The sequence below is a fragment of the Strongylocentrotus purpuratus genome, unplaced genomic scaffold, assembly GCF_000002235.5.
Source record: "Strongylocentrotus purpuratus isolate Spur 01 unplaced genomic scaffold, Spur_5.0 spur5_scaffold_11, whole genome shotgun sequence".
Lineage (NCBI taxonomy): Eukaryota > Metazoa > Echinodermata > Echinoidea > Camarodonta > Strongylocentrotidae > Strongylocentrotus > Strongylocentrotus purpuratus.
In genome coordinates this window covers 26,363,240-26,382,251 of record NW_022145596.1, presented here as the reverse complement: position 1 = coordinate 26,382,251, position 19,012 = coordinate 26,363,240, and the positions used below count along the sequence as shown (strand labels likewise).

General features: G+C 36.7%; 1 protein-coding gene across 1 annotated transcript; it reads right to left on the bottom strand.

Moving 5' to 3' along the window:
• Positions 1-735: 735 nt before the first annotated feature.
• LOC586867 (WD repeat-containing protein 61) lies at positions 736-18,257 on the bottom strand. The gene is made up of 10 exons (XM_786629.5): positions 18,085-18,257; positions 11,182-11,315; positions 10,637-10,722; positions 9,822-9,908; positions 7,792-7,940; positions 7,357-7,450; positions 6,003-6,096; positions 4,829-4,921; positions 3,421-3,499; positions 736-2,670 (listed from the first exon to the last, which is right to left on the bottom strand). Exons 1-10 carry the CDS (start codon positions 18,085-18,087, stop codon positions 2,581-2,583), a joined length of 909 nt encoding a protein of 302 aa, XP_791722.3. The 5' UTR covers positions 18,088-18,257; the 3' UTR covers positions 736-2,580.
• Positions 18,258-19,012: the final 755 nt, after the last annotated feature.

The window sequence follows — 19,012 nt, the reverse complement described above, 5'->3', positions numbered from 1 at the left end:
AGGTTTAGTACTCGACATCATATAAAAACATGATTTTTTTCTTTATCATTTCTGTTGCAAGAGGTGCATGCACATTATAGTACAATCTTTGATGAGCAATCTATCTCCTTATATTATCTCACATTCTTTTTTCCTTTTCCTTCATCTCTCCCTTTGCTTTCATCTCTTATTTCTTCTTTTTCTCCATTTAGGGCGACATGACAAGGGGAAAAGAGGGCGATTGCCAACCAATGGTTTAACCCCCAAAACAAGTAAATTTGTTTGCTCTTTTCGGAGAAATATACCGTTTCATAAAAGTGTAAGAAATTTGTTTTTCTTCCTGATAGCACTCTTTTAGACCTGCGCCCCTAACAGAAACTCTGGTGCCGCCCCTCATCATGTTAACTTTCTCCTTATGACATTATTTCCCCCAAGCAACTGTCTTGTGTGAAATCATTTCAAGTTTAGACATTCACATAATATCCCTGGTGTCGGCATTCTCTTCAAAACTTTAGTTTCTGGCTTTTTAGCCATACCATGTACATAATTCTATGAAGAATGAGTATCATATTTTGAATGTAAGCAGTGATTTGTGGTACAAAAAACGCTACTTTCAAATCCAACTCATCCATTTTCTCACTCATTTCATTCAGTCTCCTTACTACTTTCTTCCAAGCTCCCATCATACACCATTTTCTTTTCTTTTTAAAATTTGTTCTGTGATTACAGTGAAGAAAAAAAGGACAAACTCACTGATTTCTCAATGAAAAATATTTTTATTCACAAAAGTCAGCAATTCAACAAAAGTTAGGAACATGTTGAAAAGTGCATCATGCATTTGAACATACCAGAGTACCTTCGTAAAAGAATGCATATTCTAATTCACTGGGATTCACTGATACTGAATAGCAAAAGCCCTTTTTACCCTTCTAAAGAAGGCGGAGGGGTGGCATGCACCTCCCATGTTTAAATAAATGTACTTACATATCAGGAATTCTTGTCATGATTGAAATTATATCTGATACCGAGTGTCATTTCAAAGCTGCCCATTCTACCCATTTAATATCACTTTTACCTAGTGCCATAACCAACTCAACTTTCATTTAAAATTTCAATAACTTTTCATTTTCACAAAACATAACAAGGAGAAAGGTTGACTTCACCCTGGATGCTGAAGCAAACATTCTTAAGAGCAAGGAGGGCATTAACCTTTTTACTTTTATACAGAGTTTTATAACAATAATGTCCTTCTGGCTTTCAGTGGAAGGTGTACTTGAATTGATAATGATAACGACTCAATCTTTATAACCCTAGTCCAACCATTGCTATGGATTGTTGAATTTGATGACATGTGTGAACCATCCCTTAGAATATATACATATATACACACTGATGCTTACATCAAGTCTATTTACACTAACAGTACTTATAACTAAAATAAAGCTTGATTTTAACCTGTGGGATACCAAGCACAAGATAATATTTGGTGGTCAGAATGAGAATTTAGTTTGTAAGGTTTATGCAACAATGCAACATTTTGCAAGATTTATTATATAATATATACAAACAAATTATCAATGTTATCATCAGTGAATTATGACAACATATATTTATTAAAAAGTAGATGTGATTATGTCTTCCAAAGATGTAGCGCATGTTTTTAAATTAACCATTCAAATGCAAATAAAGATTACTGACATTTATAAGTTTAAACATGTTTTGAGAATGAATTCATTTCAGCAGTCTACATTTGTCTTCCACATCTGGAAACAAGTTTGTCAGAATTCATTAATTAAAATGCCAATCTTCAGTATCTTTGACCAGATTTGCAAATAGGTTTTTAGCCGTTGTTGGAGAAATACTGACAGGGTTAGATGCATGTATTTTCTTTGCCCTTTAGTGCTCTTACATCAAGAAATAATAGAACCGAGAGATGTTAATGGAGTGACAAAACTTGGATTCCCAATGACCCTTTCAAAAAGACAGTGTACACGCCCAAATTAGCTATACAAGTTTGATGTCAGTTATTCATAACTAGCACTCTCTGATTGGACACAGTCAACTGCAACAAGAACTGATAAGATTTAAACCCAATTAATAGATTCACATTGACAGAAACTAAACTTTAATTTGATATTGACATAGAGTACAACAGTTTGCACAGGCGATAACTTCTTATAAGTATCTGATTGAACTTGGAGGACTTAAAATCAATTTGAATCAATCAAGTGTTTTAGTGAAACAGGGCCCGCATACTCTGACTGGGAATCACCCTATATGCAGAGATACCAACTTTCACAGGAACAGTTCAGAATTACCATGGCAGAAAATCAGTTGTTTATTTTGTTGTTGTTGAGGAAATCAGTTTCCCACATAAATACAGCAGACAGAACATAGGAACTTTATTTCTAAATTTCTTTTTTTATTCTCCATCTAACCTTCAGTATTTTTTCCCTTCACATTTCAGTACAACAACTTGGTAGCTGTGTACATGGGTAACTGTCCAAGGAGTGATTTTCCTAAATGGGTACTTGGGGGAGGGGTCGACCACAAACAGGCCAATATAACATTGATGTTATGTCCTTACTCTTCTGTTAGAATCTAGATGGGGCAGTCATAGATGTGTATTGCCTTGTCATCCGATACCGAGACCATCTTGGATCCATTGCCATTGTACTTTGCTTGCCAAACCTGCCAGTCAGAAAACAAACAGAAAATGAGTTTATACTTTACCTACACTTTGTTAGGGGTTAAGTACAATACAAGAGTATACAACACATTTGGGGGAACAAAATGTTTTTGTTTTTCTTGTTGTTGCTGTAAAAGATTATTATTATTATTAGTAGTAGTAGTAAGTGGAAGAATCTGAGAGCAAAGATAAATAATATGCCTCTCCCAGACTGCAAATCACCTGGTTGTAGTACAACATTTTGTTGTGATACCCTATTCACAGGCTGCAATCCCCCCTCTCAAAGTGATTATAACTGTCAGCCACTTTAGCCAAGTCCTTTTGCTATCATCTAGTATTATACACTGGCTATACTGGCGAAAGAGGGATTGGTCGACCACGGCTTCGCTACAAGGACACAGTCAAGCGGTACCTTAAGCAGAGGCAAATAGAAACCAAGTCTTGGACAACTGCTGCAGGCCAGCGAGCTGTATGGAGAACAGCTGTAAAGTTAAAGTAAAGGCGGTCATCTTCGCTTCGCAACAGACAGCTACTTCTACTTCATAAGGCCTGCAGTACATTAACAAGAAATTTTAGAAACGGGCTTGGATATTTACTCAGTCTTGCATTATTGTATCTAGCGTTATGATACTGGTTTTATCATCATCAGTGTTGTTGTCATTATCATTATTATCATTATCATTATTATTATTACTATAATTCCTAGAGGTAATATTTGAGAAGAATTAGGCTGCAATTGGCTGAGGTATTACCTGGTCATAGTGATCATAGAAGGTTGCTACACATTGTCTTGTTCCACAGTCCCACACCTTGACTGTCTTGTCTGATGAACTAAGAAGAGAGAGAGAGAGAGAGAGAGAGATCATGAGAGACAGTCGGTGATGTCAGTCTAATTACAAGTAGAGCCATCAACAAAACAGGATGTTTTATTGTCTTTCACTCATCAGAGTAGAATGTATGAATGAACAGGAAGCCTAATGAGACAACTTTTTGTGCTTTAAAACACAGTATAGCCCTGGTTTTAGTCGTTTACCATAACATTACCGTAAAATGGTAAAAACAACAGAAATGTACTTTTCCTACTCCCTCTAAAACCATAATATCATCTCCAGAGAAAGGGAGAGAGAATATATGAAAGAGAAGAGACTAGGAGAGTAGAGACAAAGATGAAAGATGTCATTACATTATCTATCTTCCCTCAATACACATGTATTGCGGGAAGAATTTGAAAACTACCAATTGTGTGTCTCCTCTATCACCCAAAGTCATAATAATAATGGTGGTTTCTTATAAAGCAAATACAAATACAAAAGAATGTCCAATATATGTATATAAAACATACAAATAATGAACCTAAAGCATTAAACTAAGAGCATATAAAAATACAAAATTATGAATATAAGGAAAAAATTAGCCTAAGATACAGAACAAATTTCAAATAAACAATGATTTAAATCAGTTTGATTAACTCGGGCAACCTAAGGAAACATCTAGTAAGATTTACAACATGATTAATCTAAGGCTGACTTTAAGTTTAACATACAAGGTAAGGAGCGACTTTCAGTTCAAAGAAACAGAATTACAAAGTGAACAGATAGGAGGCAAGCGAAAGGAAATGGAGCAAAATTTCTTGAAATATTAATCAAAATTACTCGACTGGGCATGCCAAATTGCAGGTTTTAGGCTTGTGATGTTCGACTATTTTTCACAAATTAAAACTGTAAGCACATTTCTTGACACAATTAGGCATTTGTATTCATATTTTATCATCTTTTAGATTTTCCTCTTAAATTGTCGAAAGTCTAGGAGAGCAGCGCATTGTAACCTTTGGAAAAGGCGCTATATAAATCCAATTGTTATTATTTATTATTTAGTTCAAACGAAAAGTGAAATTTAACAATATTTCTTTTTTAAAAAAAATCACTACTCGAGCTTTCCAATGATGTTGGCGGCATCAAACCTCAGACATCAAAGGTAACAGCACACTTGTAGATTCTATTGTGCAAACCCTAGAAAACGGCAGTTGCTTGAAATAATTTGTTGTCAGTTGGGACTCCAGCTCTCAAAACTCCTTGGTATAACATACTTCTTCTATTGACCCCGGACTAACTTATCTCCAGCTTTAATAGTATTCAATGAGTTAACATTCTGGTGACTCACTTGGACACAAAATGTGTGTTGTCTGGACAGAAGTGGATACCAGTGACCCATGAGCTGTGACCAGAGAGGGTTCCAGCAAGGTTGGCTTGTTGTCTGTGCATGCATGAGAGGAGCAAACAATGAAAATATAAACTAGATGGACCTTCCAATGTGTGCAGTCCGAAATGATGCCTCCACCATAGAGCGATTTTACAAAAACCAAAACAGAAGCAATTTTTAACATTCAAGTTTGATTGTAATTCATTAACAGGTTCTCAGAATATCGTGATTACATGCTATTTTTGCATTCATGATGAGCCTTGTGACCTTTGACCTCGTGAGCCCAAAATCTAATCAGTTCATTGGCTCTGCAAGATACATACATGACCCAAGTTTGGCGGGAATTCATCAATTGGTTCTTGAGATAACGCAATCACGAGAACGGGACGTACGGACAACCCGAAAACAGAATGCCTCAGGCTAACTTGTAGCAGAGGCATAAAATCCATTTCAAATAGAATCTTTATGCATGTAAGAAAGCAACCAACATAGCAATGGCTTTATGACATCTCTGAGGGAATTGGTAATGAGGATTAATGCCTTAGCAAAGGGCGCTACCGTATCGACTTGGGTTCGAACAAAGAACCTACCAGTTACAAGACCAGTGCTCTACCACTTAGCCATAGAGCCTGCATATAGATGTATTCATGGAAGCTGGAAAAAAGAATTCTTGAATTCCATTTCCCTGCAATATGCTGTTTTTATACTGTATACATGCTATGGCTAGAATATTAAAAAGGGCAGGTCCTGTACATTAATACCAACATTTTGTAAATAAACCTTATTCTAGTTGACAGCCCCACTCAATCAAATGAAAAGGAAAATGCTATATCCATTATTTTTGTTGTTATATTATTGGTCATGAACAGGATAGGAAATAACTAAATATAGTGAGGTACTTCTGTCATGGGCATATTTCTTCTGTAACTCTGTCCTCCTGGGGGGTGTTTCACAAAACTTGTCATCAGTGACAAATGTTAGTTTTTGTTAGCTACTGAAATCCTTGCTTCTGATTGGTTATCAGCAGGTTTGTCACTGATATTTGTCATTGATAAAAGGCTTTGTGAAACAGGTCCCTGATCTCAGGAGGTTCACCCCTGTACATACAGGACACATAGTATAATAATTTACTCACACATCATATATTTTGATCTGTCCATCATCTGATGCAGTTGCTAAGAGCTGAGAGTCTGGAGAGAAACACAGTGACCTGATGGGCTTAGCGTGACCTGGAAGTAGTGCATACAAAAAACAAGACTAATACATTTGACTGGGAACGCATTAATGGTATCAAAGATTTGGTCATGGTCACTGATTTCGTGGAAAAAAAGAAGAAAAAAAAGTATTTTGGATCCCCATGGCAGGGATATAAATAAGCTTCCCAAAATAGTACAAGATTCTGACGCTGGTTTTCAAAGGACTCTACAATGCTGCTCCTGATTGTATCAAGGATATTCTTGCCATGAAGCAGTGTCATTATATTCTTCTATCTTCTTTATCCACTATGCTTGTAGTCCCTCGCAGCCGAACCACCACTACGGCGATCAGGCATTTGGACATGAGGCGCCAGTCATGCGAAACAGACTGCCCAGTAAAATCAGAAACATTATCTGCGTTGGTACCTTTCAAACAAGAATAAAGCAGCTCCTTTTCACCCAGAGCTACTAGGAAACTTAATGTTAAATATGGGTCATTCCGTGAAGTTGAGCAAAATATACAACGGTGTCCATGTAACATTGGTATGTAACATTGGTATGAGATCTTCTACTACACATGGAAGATGAAATTATCTGTTGAAGATTTTTACGCAATGAATATTTGTAGTAGTGCCCTGCCAGAATTGTTCCGGTTTCAATTGCTTTTCTTCAAAATCTTTGCTTAATCTCTTTTTACAAGCGTTACATGGACACCATATTCATATAACATTACATAAACTTTGGGTCCATAATATTGATTCACCATGAAGCTTGAGTACTTCTCAAGATAGTTGGCTTTGTTTTTTATGCAAAACTCAATTTGAGCAAACATTGTTACAGTTGATAAGAGACATATTTCTCACTTCTGGTAGGTCACAAAAATTGCCCTAACTTTGTGAATGACCCATATCTGTTATCGTTTTGTCTCTGATTTTCGTTAAGATAACACTGAAGTCTTATTATTACATAACATGATGGTAGCCCCTTGAGGGGTACTGCATGTACAGATTAATAACTAAATTTGTCATACCCCTTTTTCTCTCTTTTTCTGTCCCCCCCCCCTTTTTTTTTCTCTTCCCCTTTCCGTAACTCAAGAATGAAAGGTGGACCTGTTGAATGAGGGCAAGGTAAGAGTAATAATAATTATAATAATAATATTTAGCTTTTATATAGCACTTAATACAATGTCTCTATTAAAGCGCTTTACAAATACACTATGAATGATTTAGTCAACTCTATATCAGAAAGTGCAAAGTAAAAAATACTTATCATTATTAGTGCTTTATGACTCACCTTCTAATGTGTGAAGCAGTTTACTTGACTGAATATCAAATATATTGACAATGCCATCGATAGCTCCACTTGCTAAGAACCTTCCATCGGGACTCTGAAAAGGAAAGAGAAAGTGGTCACTACTGTGATTTCGTCCCCTTCAGATAAGTTACAGTGTGAAACATTCCCCTTTTTATGCCAAAATACTTTGATTAACACATGTCTATTCTTTTTACACTTTTCACTTAACTTTTAAAACTTAAAAAATGTCATGTTTGGCTCATAAATTGAACATTTAAACAAATTGATAGATGTTGAGCTAATATAGCAAGTTTTTTCAAGACTTTTCAATTACAATGACTTTTGATACAATTTTGTATCAAAACCAAAAACAAACACAAAAATCCTCTTACATTATGCTTGCAATTGTGATAATACTTTCATTTTCAAACTTACATATGCTATGCTGAGTGTGAATTTGCCTCTGGTGTCTAGCTGGGACTCTTTCTTTGCACTCTCCACTCCAAACAGATTGATCTTTCCAACATGGCTACCGGACGCCAAGAAGCGGCCTTCGGGTGAGAAAGCTATCGTCCATGCATCAACTGCAAAATAGAAATATGAATATAATGATAGAAATGATTGCAAAAAAAAAATGGCAAATTTCAATTTGCTCGTCGCAAAAGCAACCTTGAGTTTCCTCAATTTTGTAAATGTTATTATTAAAGGTATTACAAAGGTTTGGGAAATTTTGAAAATTGGGTGGATAGTGATATATTTGGATGTCCCTGTGGATGTATTATAGAAAATTAAGCCCTTAAAACACTTCTGCTTTCAAGAAAAATTGAATACAAAAATTTACCGGTGCTCTCAGGAACGGCCATACAATCGTAGCTGCGACAATGAAAATCACAGAATATGTAAATGTGATAACCGGAATAGCTAACTGGTCGATTTTAGTCATGAAACATTGTTTTATAGCTTAATTAATATCATGACCTTGAGAGGGAGCTATACACCATAAAGAGCAACGATCACTGAATATTGTAGGATCGCATATATGCTTCCAATTTCATAACCCCATACCAAACTTTGTATTACCTTTAACATATGTTTTCATGCAAATTGAATTGGATCATTTGTGCTACAGCTCTCTTAGATTTCTACTTCTTTTTTTCAAATAATTTAAGTGAAATCAAGCCTCACAACCTCTTTGATAATTCAGGATAAAATCTGATGGATCGTGACGAAGACTGCGTTTTTTAGCAGATAGTATTAAAATCATGAATTTTTTGCTTATCATGGTTTGTGAAATGGTTTGTCCTTACTGACATGACACATGATGATTGTAAATGGAGCGATGGACAAGAACATGTACATGCAGCATTTGGTTAGGGGACCTAATAGGATTTCGTAGGGAAAAAGAGTAAGAACTGCTTGGTAAACAGTTTGATTCAGTTCAGTTTATTCAATTCCATCTATAAAAATATTTTTACAAAGGTACAAACATGTATGCAATTCCATGTAAAATATAATAAATGAATTGGGATAACATATACATGTACAATGAATGAATACAAAACAGAACAAGGCACAGATGTAAAAAACAAAAACAAGAAAAGGTTCTGTCTGGATAGCTTCCTATCAAATTAGATTTAATAATATAGTAAGAAACAAGTAGCGAGTAAGGTTTCGGATGGTATCAATAAGAAATTACAAAACAACCGGCACAAGCCCTGTACACCAAATACAACATTAAAGGATACAAAAGTAAGTAAGACAGCAAAGGAGAAATGTGAGGGGGAAAAGAGAGAGGGAGAGAGGTGAAAAGGAGAAGAGAGAGAGAGAGAGGAAAAAAGGAGAAGAGAGAGATGAAAAAGAGAAGAGAGGGATGAAAAAGAGAAGAGAGAGAGAGAGAGAAAGAGAGAGAAAGTGTAAAAAAAGAGGAGAGAAAGAGTAAAAAAAAGAGGAGAGAGAGAGAGGTTGAAAAGCTGTATAAAAATATTCAGTGTGAGTCACACGCAATCACAACTGCAGTAAACAAGGGCTGATCAAGCACAGGGTTTACCTCCCTTACCCTCTGCACCTGAAATGATGGATGATGAGAGATATCACTATCATCACCATAGCCACCATGATATTTGTAGGTATCAATGTTACCATTTCCATGGCATCATCATAATTACCATAACAAACATAGTTTTCATCAACCATCTACTTTAGAGTATCAAAACATATTTAACAATCAGTTAAGCACACACAAACAAGGTTGCCTTCTCCGTTTCATATCATCCCCTTCTGGTCTTTTTCTGTTCAGTTTTGAAAGATTTCAAAGCAAATTTAGCACTAAAATATGATAATTTGCACTGGTAAAAAATTTAAAACTGTGCAAAATAATAACAAAATTTTAACAACAACAAAATATTGCATAACCCCAAAGTATGGACAACACCAATTATTGATACTATGTGGTTGAATTGAGTTACCTGGACCCGCATCGATTGACCTCATCTGTTTGCCGACCTCTAAATCCCATAATCTGATATGACTGTCAAGAGAACTTGAGGCTGCAACTGTGGAATAAAACGACAGAGAATATTGTAATTTCATACAATTCTGTGAATTTTGCAAGTGGTTTAGAGTTATAAGAGTTTCATCCTGCAAAATGATTGAATTACAAAATTGGGCTTTAGTGAAGGGATCCAGGAGAGAACATACTTCTCAAAAGATTCTTGAGCACTTCAAAATTGGCCATCATTGCCACCTTAAACTTATAGATTATTTTAAAAAGCTAAAGGAAATTACACATCACATAGCAGGTACATCTCATAGTAATTTGTAAGTTTGAATCAATTGTAATGAATCAAAGAAGTCAAGTAAAGTCACTCCTAGTGCTAATAGTTATGTAAGAGTGTAACAAATATAAAACACAGTTCCATTTCTGAATTTCAGAATCTTCAAATCAGTCTATTGACAGGAAGCAATCAGTGACATCACCAAAATTTCATCTGGACATTCTAATTAAACTGCTAAATTTTCTAAAGAGAGAAATGGAAGGTAATCACAGTAACATTTGGGTTTGAAGAAGGCTAGAAACTTAGCTGGCATTCTCAAGTAGGATGTTTCAGGCCTTCTTTCTTGGTGAAGGAGTGGGTTAGAATTTGTTGATAAGGTTGTTACACTGCACAGGCCTTATCACTGGTACTTTGCGATATCATCCCATACCCACTATACACAGTACAACAAACGACCCATATAATCTGGAAGACTGGAACCCTTATGAGATTTAAGATACACCTACTTGTTCCCGTTGGGTTGATGTCTACAGAAACCACTCCAAGTTGATGTCCTTCCAAGGTCCATTTTAATTTTAGTTCATCATTCTCCCTGGTAAATAAAAATGAGAAATCATAAATAAGAAATAATAACATCCCTTATTACGATGTTCATGCTTAAATCAAATATCATAGACTGAATTGACACTTTGGGGTAAAAATTCTCAAGAATAAGTAATAAAAAATGATAAATCATTTAATGAATTTTTTTTTTAAATAAATGCTTTATTTCTAGAATCACAGAAATAGAATAGTGGTTGATTGTTAGAATGATTGCCATATTACATTAACTCTAATTAATGCATATATCTATACGTTGAAGTTTCCATCAGATTCAATGAATATTTACAGTTGACTTTTTTCCTCAATTTTTCCCCTATTTTTCCCCTTTTCATTATGTCCTTTAATTTTATCTTTTATGCTTTCACTGATGATTTTTTGAAGTTCTTTTGAATGAAAATGTGTACTTTTCCAACACCAAGGGAATTCCCATGGTGATAAGAATATTTACCAGTTCCAGCATTTGACATAGTCGTCCACTGATCCAGTGACGATGTTCTCAACTCCATCCCTATCACTTTTCATCCAAGCCACACACCAGATACTGTCATCGTGCGCCTGCTCCTGCTTGTACACCACACTGTACTGAAATAATAAAATCAAGATATAAAAGGAATTAAAAATAGAAATGTTTTGGTGTACTTTAGAAATAAGCCATCACTCTTTCACTCTGAAGAAAAGTTGTTCATTCCGTGCAACGCTATGCCTGTTGAATCATTTCCTTCATAGATATTACATGGAAGTGTGTGTAAAAATTCAATGGACAGCAAAATTTAACTATGTGGCCTGTTACCCAGGGCAACAGGCATCTTTATCATTAATTATATACATCACTTAAGAAATCCAGCCATCTGATTGGTCGAAATTGCATTCATAAACTTAAACTATTTTTGTAAAATTCCCAGTAACCATGGTTAAAATAGTTCTAAAATCCCAGTAACCATGGTTACCGGGAAAATAGTTCAGTCTCCATGGTTACCCATAGGTTTTACATGTTAAAAAATGGTTTGAGCGATCGAGGATACCGTACGTGTGCGAAGAATCGGTCGGTATTTTCATACAAGACGACAATTCCAAACATGACAAAAATGGTTAAAGAAAATCTCCCAAGATTTCAACTTATCAAATGCAAGACTCGCTGACAGCAAGAACAACAAAAAGGGTACGTGAAATTATCCATAAACATATTCGTTTAGTTGCTGAAAATGAGTACCAGCATAGACTTAGACGAAAATAGATCTAGTAGTCTACTACTAGTCAGGGTGTCTGATCGCGCACCCGATGTTGTGTACTAAAATTATTCCCATAGAGATTGTACGCAATGCAGTCTCTATGTAGTCTACGTGCATTGCGCGACCATGCAAAAAAAAGTCAGGGTTTTTTTTTCAATTCGAGATTCAAACCTTTATCTGTTGTGATCCTGAAGGTGATACTCAATAAGTGAGGTGTCATATGAAGAGGTGTGTTCTTCTCCTATTTCCCCACAGGGCCGGCCCACCCCCAAAATTGTAAAAATATCTTGCTTAGACTAGAATCTAGATCTAGTCTACTCTCAAAGATACACTCGTAAAAAACAACCGTGCAGATAAACTAGAGAAAGGCCAAGGCGGTGTCATTAGTTGACTCTTTTGTTTTCGGCATATAAAAGTATTAATGACTGCTTTAATACTCGAGAAATAGTTGTTTTTATACGCTCAAGGGAAGGTTAGAATAAGCCAGTTCACGGTTGCAGTCTGAGCATGAGCAGATAAAGGTCATTGCAGAACAAATTTTGAAATACACGGAGACGAAATACTGGATACGTGCTCATGTAATCATTATTTATTCATGCACATTCAGTGCACTCCATGATACACAGGTGGAAATATTCTTTGAAAAGGGGAAACAAAGGCTATATATGTAGCACCTCCATCGCTGTAGGAGTGGTTATTTCACAATGTACAAAGTGGGACCTCTTCATGTTTTGAAGATCTGTGGATATTCGGGGTCATTGCAGTAATGTGCTAACCGTGAACTGGTCTATTGGGCTGTTGCACAATTCTAACCTTCCCTTGAGCGTATAAAAACAACTATTTCTCTCAAAGCAGTCATTAATACTATACTACTGCCCGTTACACAAGGCAACGGGCATTGTTCTTTTCTTTGTGGTCATTCCAATTTTGACCAATCAGATGACTAGATTTATTCAACATACTAAAGAGAGGTATATAATAATGCATTTAGGTAGATTTGGTATTTCAATTACATGACTTACCGGTAGTCAAAACTACTAAAACAAATTTTGTTCATTTTTAATTCAAGGAAATTATCATTGTTCTGTATGTGGTATGTCTAATTGAAACTAGAAATATTGCAATCTGTATTGCCCCGCAATGCGAATGTATCCCCGGCAGTGGCAGCGTTTGTTTTTGTCATCCTTATGTTCGAAGGAGGGACAAAGATCCCCTCTCCCCTTCCAGAAACATAAGTATGAAGAAGAGATCGCTACTAGTGGCTCGGACTATTGTCAAGACTAGAAGCAGCATCACCAAAACAATATGGCCTGAATTCACAAAGGAGATTTGTCGACAAACCTTGGTTTTCGTACGTCAAATTACGCGTTTTTACGCGTTTTTTACAAACCTGGTTTGTAAAAACGCGTCAAAACGCATCATATGACGCACGACAACCAAGGTTTGTCGACAAACCTCCTTTGTGAATTCGGGCCTATGTGTGTAGATTAGAGTATAATGCACCTCTGTAGATAATTTGAAAGAAATCTGTCAAGAAATGTGGCAGTTAGAGCGCACAAAAGGCAGCCACCAAAATATGACCCTATAACAGACGTAACACAGGTGGCAGCATCCCCAAACACTCATCATCATCATCATCATCATCAAGTACGGGTAGAAGGCGTTGGCCTGTAATTCCCGGTCACTGCTTCTATAATGTAGGTTTAGCCTGTTAGATTTATTGCTGAGTGTATGCGCATGCACAGGAGAGAGAGTCATGGGAGGTCGAAGCGATACTCCCACCAATGTTTATCTATGTGTCTTTTGAATTTGTCCGTTGTTGCCAAGACCACAATATTTTCTGGCAAACTGTTCCAGTCTTGTATTATTCGTCTGCTGAAAGACTTACTTCTAACATCCAGTCTGCAGTGTTCTTTCTGGATCTTGAGACAGTGCCCTCTCGTGGATCTACTTCTACTTGCAGGTTGGGAGAAAAAATGATCTTGTGGGATGTTGACTAGTCCGTGCATGATCTGGTGGACTGCGATCATGTCTCCTCTTCTTCTTCTGTAGAACAGAGAGTACATGTTCATGTATTTAAGTCTTTCTTGATATGGGAGGTCCTTGATTTCTCGAACCAATTTGGTAGCTCTTCTTTGCACTCTTTCAATTTTCTTTGCATCTTCTTTAAATCTGCTATGCCAAAGAACACTCCCATATTCTAGGTGTGGTCTAATTAGGGTCTTGAATAGAATCGGTAGTGTTGTCGTATCCAGTTTGGAGAAAGTTCTTTTCATTATTCCCAGTAGTTGGTATCCCTTACTGACCGCTAATGATACATGTTGATGGAATTTCAGCTGGTAGTCACTCCAAGGTCCTTTTCAGCTTTCACTGATCACACATATACTCAAGATGTGTAGGGGTATATTTTACTAAGACACAACTCCATACAACATTTGAATGAAATCCGTCAGTTAGAGTGCATAAAAGACATTAACCCTGTAGCTGATCATCAGATCAGGGGCTGATCTTTGGCCGATCAGGCGAGATCGGATAAAAAAATTGATTGGCGATCAATAAAAATGATTGGAAAAAAATTGGTTGATTTTTTTTTTAAGCCGAAAATTTTTTGGCTATCAAATGCTAAAAAAACATGCTCACAAAGAACTTTGTGCACAGTGATAGTCTGTACAAAGTCAATGTAAAATGCATCAAGAAAATCATCGCGGAATCTGTTTTTCGCCTCGCCAATGCGCCGATTGAAAATATGAAACGTCTGCAAAAATGCAGACAATCCTCATTTTTGCGGACACATCTATACGCGTTTACGAAGACGATCCTTGTTTATGCAGACGATCCTTATTCTCGGACCACTACTGGTAACTGTTACCTTAATAGGTTAGTAAATAGTCAACCATCAACATTTTTGTGAGGAAGCGAAAACACTCTTGGACTACTTGAAATGGATTTCAAATTAGTCTCTGGATATTCATTTCATGATGCAAATGACAATGCACAAAAAATGATGCCTACATTATAATCCAAGATGGCAGCTCGCATGGTTTGCCTCTCTCTTAGACCAATATTATTAAATTCAAAGTAATGAAAAGGCACAAAATATTAACATTCATGGTCTACACCAACTCCAAATGACAAAATAATCCCAGCCATGCATGTGTTTTTAGCATTTGATAGCAAAAAACTTGAAAATTTTCGGCATTAATAAGGATTGTTTGCATTTTTGCAGCTCAAGTGGCTTTGAATTTAAGTGCGAGAGGAACTACTTTACTTAAGCCCAACTTAAGTTCAATGGCAAAGTCAATACGTAATATTACGTACTACCTGTAGGCCTGAGTCAAAACGTTTAACCGACGGTTATCCGACCGCATTAATCTAAACCGTTTAGCATTTCTCGTTTAACCGTTATTTTTGTGCAGTTTGTTACATGTGTTTTGTTTTTGTTTTTGACACTTCATTGCCAATACGGAACTCCTAAATTAATAATTATTGACGATACTTCATTGCCGATACGGACAACAAAGTCTTGCCAATAATATTGTTTTTAGATCTCCGTAGGGGCAACGAAGTCTTGCCAATAATTACTGTTTTTAGATCTCCGTAGAGGCAACGAAACCGTGCCGATAATTATTGTTTTTAGATCTCCGTAGGGGCAACAAAACCTTGCCGATAATTATTGTTTTTAGATCTCCGTAGGGGCAACAAAACCTTGCCGAAAATTATTGTTTTGAGATCTCCGGAGGGACAACAAAACCTTGCCAATAATTATTATTTTTAGATCTCTGTAGGGGCAACAAAGTCTTGCCAATAATTATTGTTTTTAGATCTCCGTAGGGGCAACAAAACATTGCCGATAATTATTGTTTTTAGATCTCCGGAGGGGCAATAAAACCTTGCCGATAATTATTCTTTAAAGATCTCTGTAGGGGCAACAAAACCTTGCCGATAATTATTGTTTTTAGATTTCCGTAGGGGCAACAAAACCTTGCAGATAATTATTGTTTTTAGATCTCCGTAGGGGTTTGACTGAAATATCATAATTTGGGTAGAAAAAAACAGAAAATCGCAAGCTTGCTCCTCGCACAAATCTGCGATCTGCGCATGTGCTAAATGTAAGCTGAAGTTCTTCGTGGTGAGGGGGGTGGTTCGAGAACCCGAAACCTGCAGAGCGCCGATGAAATAAAATGATCCTCATTTTTTCAGAGTATTTTGTCTGCGTTTACGAGAAAAGCCTCGTTTAGGAGGACGATCCTCATTCTTGGACCAGCGCTCCTACTACTTTGTCTCTGCAGCAAAGCATAGAGAGTCAATGCTTATGCGTATTGACCTCTAGCGCTGCAAACGTGCTTAGGCAGCAATTGCAAACACAAATAGTCAATACACACACAACACACAAATGCACGCAATCTTGCCGATGTGGCTGATTGGCAAGTTTGACAGGAGACTCACAATTTTAATTTTTAAATTATTCTTTTTTTATTTTACTGCTATTTAGCTGTCACCAAATGTCACTAAAGTAAAGATTTTTAGTAAAATTAGTTGAGTTTTGTACAGTGATGTTTGAAATGTTGAGAATCAACAGCACAGCTTTTAATACACAGCCAGGATAGTAATGCAGCTATGTGTGCACGGATCCGGGTTAACTCGGACCAGGGGACAACTCGGCACAGCTGCAAAAACGGTCATTTTTTGTCATTTTACCCTAACTCTAACTAACTCTAACCCTAACCCTAACCCTAAACCTAACCCTTAAAGATAAACTTGAGTTCTGGTAATGCGATTGCATTGTGAAAGAAAAGGTGTGGAATGGATCACAAAAGTTGATCATATAGCATGTAAGTAATGGTGTGTAATGCAAGGTTCTGGAATCATCAAAATCATCATAAATTTGGCAGAGTCTTGGTAAAGTAACAATCACTTACACAGAAAGATGTATATGGGACAACACACATGGTGTTGGGGCTAGTACTACCCTAATTTCTTTATCTTTCTATGCTCATTACTCAGCCAGTATACATTTTCTTCCAAATTGTTTGGCACATGACATTTATTTGTAATCTTGAACATTCAGTGTAGATTAAACGACCAGCTCCAGTTTTCGGCCGATCCGTTGGATACATGGCAAAATCCCTTTAAAATACATCGCATAATAGCATATCACATATCCCACACATACCATACCATGCTAGAGTCACTGAAGAACCACATTTGCAATGGAAAATATATCCTAAAATATCACATTTTAGCGATGTAATCAGCGGTCCCTCTACCCAAATCTGAAAAATCGAGTTTCTTACGCGTGTATGTAAGAAATATGGGTACCATAAAATGAGCTTTATTTCAAGTATTTTTCAGATTTAGAGCCCGATTTTGTGTTAGTCGCAAGCTCAAAAGTATCTCATCGCATGTATTTAATCAATGCAGCCGGACCCCGCAACGCACACACGATATGTCTGTCTAATTCAGATTCCAACTTCCGATCACCGCAGTGCTAGTCTTCGACCAGGCGAGCACCCGGGAGCTCCGGGATACCTGCTCCGCCCGCTTGTGCAATAGATCAGCGCGGAAACGCACGGCGCGCGTGCTTCCTATTGACTTTCTACATGCGGTCGTAAACTGAATCGCTAGGTCGATAACTGGCTCCAAAACAGTGAAAATTGAAATGAATATTGTCACGGCAATTCATGATTTTTTTCTGGGATTCTTTTTTTGTTTAAATAATAATAATATTTGCTTCATGATTTGAACAAGAAATGATAATAAATAGGAAGTAAAGAGTCCAAAAAATAGGATTTTGTCTTAATAAGTGGCCGAAAACCCCCTCCTTTACTCTAAGTTTCGTTAGATTCTGTGAGAATTCATTTTCTTTTTTTACCAGAACTCAAAATTATCTTTAACCTAAACATGCAAAAAATGACCGTTTTTGCAGCTGGGCCGAATTGTCCCCTGGTCCGAGTTAGCCCGACTTCGTGTGCACAGTGTGCTACTTGGTTAAAGTTTAGTGTTGTTAACACAGTGACATCATGACTGATTTGACATTACATGTATAGCAGTAGATGGGACTGAATATTAACCATTTTAACATAAAGACAATGATTCTTATTTTCAAATGAGCACACACTTACCATTTCGTTGTCAGGTAATTTGCTTCTTCTCTCTGCCAACCACGTTAATGATTCAACAAAAATATATGTTATTTTAAAGCAGAAAAGGCCCGATAAAATTGAAGTTTTAACGAAGCTAAAGGCGTGTGTTAGTTATTTCAGAATCATCAACCAGGAGACCAATCATGAATATTCATAGATATTTGAGCGCTCGTAGTCTATTTAAAGGAGAAAAAAAAAATCGCTTGGGGGCCCGATTCTCGAAACCATAATAAGTCTAACTTCTTGAAACGTGTGTTAATTCTATGAAAGACATTTCAATGGGTTAGTCAAGAAGTTAGACTTATGACGGTTTCGAAAAACGGGCCCCTGGCCCCAGGTCCTTAGGCCTAAAAAAAAAAGACGTTGTAGATTGCCCTTTATCTGCAAATTATGACACAATATCACATGCAATGGATTTTAAATGAAGGAAGGTAGGCATTATAGGAATACGTCTTAAATTAGAGCCTGTGAAGTCAGGTAACTACAGGTAACTACAGGTAACTTAAACATGTCGGTCGGTCAGAAATCTTCTTTTTTTAATAATTTTGTTTTCTTCCTCTGTGGGCAGATATTTCTTAGTTTTGAATGCTTCAATAATATTTTTTTTCTCTAAAATTTTGAAAAAACAGACCATGTTTTGGGATATTTTGGTTTGAATTGTTCAGGGATTTATTGTAAAAAAAGTGACCCATTAGAGCGTCACACCCGGGTGTAGATCTATGTCTTAATAAGTGAGAAACCCATGGCTGTCAACTTTGCGGAACTGCTTCGAGGGAGATCGTATGCAACAGGGGAGGGGGGGGGGTGGCTGTCGAATCGAAGTGCTCACTGCCCCCCCCCCTCCCTGTTGAGCCCCAAAAAAATTACATTTGCCACACTCAACCCAGCTGATGTAAATTGAAATAAA

What these genes read in the sequence shown, in the direction of transcription:
- LOC586867 (XM_786629.5), bottom strand. An exon ending in GTCAATCGATGCGGGTCCAG is followed by an intron (nt 7,941 to 9,821) that starts GTAACTCAATTC and finishes TCTATTTTGCAG; the next exon opens with TTGATGCATGGACGATAGCT. An exon ending in CAGATCAAAATATATGATGT is followed by an intron (nt 4,922 to 6,002) that starts GTGAGTAAATTA and finishes ATGCATGCACAG; the next exon opens with ACAACAAGCCAACCTTGCTG.